The sequence below is a fragment of the Eurypyga helias genome, unplaced genomic scaffold, assembly GCF_000690775.1.
Source record: "Eurypyga helias isolate BGI_N326 unplaced genomic scaffold, ASM69077v1 scaffold10567, whole genome shotgun sequence".
In the NCBI taxonomy this organism is placed as follows: Eukaryota; Metazoa; Chordata; class Aves; order Eurypygiformes; family Eurypygidae; genus Eurypyga; species Eurypyga helias.
In genome coordinates, this window is record NW_010263683.1 from 87,850 (window position 1) to 92,897 (window position 5,048).

Consider the following 5,048-nt stretch of genomic DNA (forward strand, 5'->3'; position numbering starts at 1 on the left):
AGGATAGTTGTTGTACTGCAGATTACATCAAGAATGAAATCCACAGCTTCGTTTATGGTTATCTGCCACTTCCATGGATTGGAATGTCAGCTATGGGCCAGCTTTGCTTTAGTCTTAACTGTGTTGCAAAGAGGAAGGGGAAACTATGCACCAGTTTGCCAAATGTCTCTGTTGGCATTTGGTGTCACTAGTTATCATCATAAGTCACCAGCTTGTGCCTAAGTATCTTTCAACGTTCTGTTTCCGTGAAAAGCATTTCCAAAAGAAACAAAGGAAAATTCCTGGCTCAGCCCCACTAACTCTTACATGGCCTTTTGCTCTTGAGTGGTGGTTAAAAGATCACCATTTCAGGTCAAACCACTAGCTGCTTTGAAGCTTGCTTTCTCGTCTTCTTTAGGTTTATCATCTATACAGTCTGTCTAATGTGGGAAAACTTAGCTGTGATCTAATTTATGTTGGCCCATGTGACCACAGAGAGAGGAAACTAGTAGTCCTCTCTATCTGGAAGAAGTTCCATCTGCTCATTTCAAAAGTGGATTGCCTGCTCTGCATCATGTCAAACAGAAAACGACCTTAATGCAGGCACCCAGTGTGAACAGCTGGGCAGGCTTCCTGAGGCTGCTCACGGCTGGGGGAACAGCAGTGCTGCCACGGCCGGGACTCTTCCAGGAGCTCTTTCCTGGTGGAGCTCTGCTGGCATCATAGTGTGGCAGGGCTGCTGTTCTTGCTGGGCTGGCTTTTTCCTTCCCTCTCAGTTGAAATGGAAGAGATGCCCAGGGCAGAAGAAAGTGTTTCTCCATAGACAAATTTCAAGATGTATCCCTGAGACCTGACACTGCCCTGGCCTGGGATCGTGGGATTTGTCGTGATCTTTCTCTCTTTCAGATCACCCTGTTGTTCAGGCAAAATCCCTACAATGTAGATCCCTTTTGCCATGCTGAGTCTTCTTTCTCCTTTCCAGATTTGTTACTTCTTCCTTGTCTCTGCGTTAACTGCATTCACAAACGGGCTCCATTTTGTAACTGGAAAACATACCATTTTTAGAGTATGATTGTGGATGTAGTGGTCATAAAGAAGTGCATGGCAGAGGAGAATTAAACTGAGATCTCCCATGTGTTTAGGCACATGTGGGTCAAAAGATGCTTCAAAAGCGTATGTGGTGCTGACATGTTCTGTCTCTTTCTCTCTCATGTCTTACTAATGGATCAGATCCTGGATGAGGTTGAAAGGAGAAGGGGAATATCTGCTGCCTTGGTTTATCCATTTATGAGGAGCCTGATGGAATCTCCTTTTCCTGCACCTGGAAAGACAATCAAAGTCAAAACCTTTCTGCCTGGAGCTGGAAACGAGGTAAAAATGAACTTCAAACATTGAAAGTCAAAGCCTCCCCCTTTACCACTTCAGTATCAAACAGAAAAAGAGACACAGGAGGAGACGTACAGATACTGCATGTGAGGTGGCACACCCTCAAAATGAGCAGTGCAGGAGCTGCACCAGTGTCGATATGCTAATGCTAGTTCCCATTGATGATTGCAAGCCGATTTACTGTTATGTATTTGATATTTTACATTGATTAATAACTTGTATTTAAGAAAAAACCCCTGCAAACCACACAAAGGTCCTAGTATGCCTGGCCTAGCATAGTTAACAGAACTATGGTGTTGCTGGGCTTTGTTGCAGTGACAACACGCAGGTGTAACCTTCCCATCCTGACTGTACTTGAGCGTTTCAGCACCTGGCTGTCATTGCCAACCTCCTTACTGCTGGTCCTGGCCTTGGTAGGAGGAGTGACTAGCAGCATTTAAATGGCTCTTTTTGGCAATAAATACGCTTTCATGGGCCCTCAAAGAAATAGTCTATATTTCCGGGGAGACCTTATTGCAGCCTTCCAGTACCTGAAGGGGCCTACAGGGAAGCTGGGGGGGGGCCTTTTACAAGGGCCTGTAGTGACAGGACAAGGGGGAATGTGTTTAAATTGAAAGTGGAGAGATTTAGATTAGATATCAGGAAGAAATTCTTCCCAGAGAGGGTGGTGAGGCACTGGAACAGGTTGCCCAGAGAAGCTGTGGATGCCCCATCCCTGGAAGTGTTCAAGGCCAGGCTGGATGAGGCTTGGAGCAACCTGGTCTAGTGGAAGGTGTCCCTGCCCATGGCAGGGCGGTTGGAACTGGATGGTCTTTAAGGTCCCTTCCAACCCAAACCATTCTATGATTTGGAAAAGCATGCCATAAAATTTTTGTGTGTGTGTGTGCACATGTATAATAGATTTCATTTCCTTTTATTACTCACTCGGGTAGCTTGAAGCCTAGCATTATACAACATAGGCCTTACTGGAAAATGACAATATTGGTGCCTTACTTAAAGTTTTTTGTAACTTGAGGCTTGCTAGCCGTTCGCCATGTCAAGTTCTGCTCTCTGTGTGTCCTTGTGTAAGTATACAGTAGCTCCACTCGGATGGGCAAGCATATAGAGGAAGTACATTACTGCAGGCAGGAACAGAATTTGGTCCAGTTAGTGAAAGCAGAAAAGAATTCCCCTCTTAGGGTTAGTTTTACAGGACTATTATTATTTTTACATTGAATCATATTTTCTCCAAGTATAATGTCACAAACTTCAGTGGAATGGGCTTCTAATGTCACTTAGTATGAAATGTAAAGGGTTCCCTGTATAAGTGACTTGCAAGGCATATTTAAGTCACAAGTATTTTCTTGTGAAGAAGCAAAGGAAAACTGAAAGGCTGCTGGCATAACACTGGTAAGATCTGATAACAATGCTTTTTTGATGTGAATATATCTGGGAACCATGGATCTGCGACTACTCTATCTGCTCAAGCTTCTGAACTCTCCCAGAGAAAAACACTGAGATAATTCCAAACAAACAAACAGCTCTCTTCTGGCTGAGCTTTGCTCTCTGTTATGCTAGTACAAACTCGTTATTTAAATGGAATGCACTGGCTTAATTAGGAACAGAATCTTGTCCTTCCATTGTGGCTCCTCTGGCCTAAACAAAGATGATGATTAGTTGGGAAGTAGACAGTATATTTCTTTGTGATGAGCAGACTGAAGCAGAAGGCTTTGCCAGGCAACAGAAACCATCCATGGCATTTGTAAAAGCTGCCGTAACTTGCATTGCATCTTACCCTGCAGCAAGAATTTAGTGCTGGGTGTTTTGCAGTAAAACCAGCTCCTCGTGATTTGGCACGTAAACATGATGTGAGCTTCCATTGCTCGGGAATGGAAGTGGGCACCTTTACTGAACATGAGATAGGGGTAGGCAGGCAGCATTTCCCGAGGAGGAATTCATGGGACGCTGTCACTCCATGATTTGATTCTTACTGCTGTTTGAGGCAACAGCTGAGTGGTGTGTATATAATACTCTGGCACCATAATGTTTCTGTATTTCAGGCTTCAAAAAATTAGATCTGTACATGAATACTGCCCTAACAGCTACTTTTTTTTTACAGTCCTGTGTTACTGATCGCAAACAATATTACAACTAAACTGGTATAAACTGGGTTTGCTACCAGTGTCCTGTGGTCTTGCTGCTGATCATATCCTTACAATAGCATGCTTGTGAGGAAAGTTTGAACTCAATACAGTGTGCTCGTGGAATGTGGTGTCATGTGCATGAAAACATAAAAGTGGTCTAAAGCAATAAAGTGACGGTGATTTTTGGACATATGGAAAGAAGGACATGTATATATATGTTCCTGTTAATATGTCTTCAGACATTTCAACAGAGCTTCAAGTTGGCCAACTTTTCCCCTTTCCCTTCTGTTTCCTCAAATTCCTCAGTTGTTCATCATTTGCTGTCTTGCACTTCATATTTTTCTTCCTCTGTTACTCTCTTCTTCATGTTATTTTTCCCTCTTCTTTTTTCTGTCCTTCGCCTTCAAGTTCCACATCTGAGCATGTCACTTGCAGAGTAAAAGGAAGATATATTAAAGGAATCGAGCAAAAGGCATTTGAGAAAAGGAAGGAGAGGGCCTGAGGTCATGGATGAAGTATGAAAATTAGGCTTTAAAGGGATGTCACAAGTCACCATCTAAGGCCTTTTCCTGACTCCCCAGTTAAGTATATCTGTACATATCTTTATGACAAAAAAAGGTTTCAAACATGATGTAGTGAATTATGCATCACAGAAAAGTGAAAATGAAGTAAATTGGGTTTAAATTTTGCCTGGCCTTTATGTTCAGTCCCTGGCTCCGATTTTTATGTGAATTTGAATCACTACGCAGGTTTCTAACCAAATTTACCTTGTCATGGCTGTTTTAACCCTGTAAGCTTCCACCTCCAGTGTTTCCAGTTTGTACTTACTTCGTACTGTTGACTCAGCCAAGCTGTACATCTCTGACAGGGTGTTTAGAGGGCAGAATTACGCTTCCTTTGGAAATGACAGCAGATTTAATGTGCAGAACTGTATTCTGGGAAGAGGAGTAATAGTGAATTGTGTAATACACCGTTTGTCTGGAGTGCTGTGCCTCCAGCCTCAGTTTGCCAAACAGGATGGGGGTTGCTCTCTGTGCCCCCTCAACAGGAAAGCATGGAGCGATGCTGGAGGGCCTGGGCTGGGGTGCCGGGCGCCCCTGGTGCTATCAGCCCTGGCCAGCGATGCTGACTGATGCTTGTTGGATGTGTTCAGGTCATTGAGCTGCGGCGGCCGATGGACTCACGCCTGGAACACGTGGACTTTGAATGCCTTTTCAAGTGCCTCAGCATTCGTCAGATCATCAGGATCTTTGCTTCTCTCCTGTTGGAGCGGCGTGTGATTTTTGTAGCAGATAAGCTCAGGTGAGTGGCAAAAGGACTTGAACCACATGTTGTTCAGGACAGTACTATCTCCGGATACAAAAAGCTTTATGAAATGTCCAGAATGGTTGCCAGATGTGAGGGTCTCCTCTCACTGTAGGGTTTAAATGATTTTTACATCAGTGGAAGTTACTTGAATCAGGTGGGGCACACATTCGCTGGCGGTCACTACCTAAAGTCCACGTATTCTGTCTTACTTCCTTGTCTGTAAAATGGTGATACCAATATTCACCTGCTTCA

General features: G+C 43.8%; 1 protein-coding gene across 1 annotated transcript in view; it reads left to right on the forward strand.

Annotated features, from left to right (window-relative positions):
- Positions 1-4,790, forward strand: part of ST5 (suppression of tumorigenicity 5) — a gene marked incomplete at its 3' end in the record, with an annotated part of 63,390 nt that extends 58,600 nt beyond the window's left edge. Inside the window, exons 12-13 of the mRNA XM_010156136.1 lie at positions 1,210-1,350; positions 4,642-4,790. Coding sequence (XP_010154438.1) covers positions 1,210-1,350; positions 4,642-4,790 — 290 coding nt within the window. The remainder of the gene's footprint in view (positions 1-1,209; positions 1,351-4,641) is intronic.
- Between the last annotated feature and the right edge of the window lie 258 nt (positions 4,791-5,048).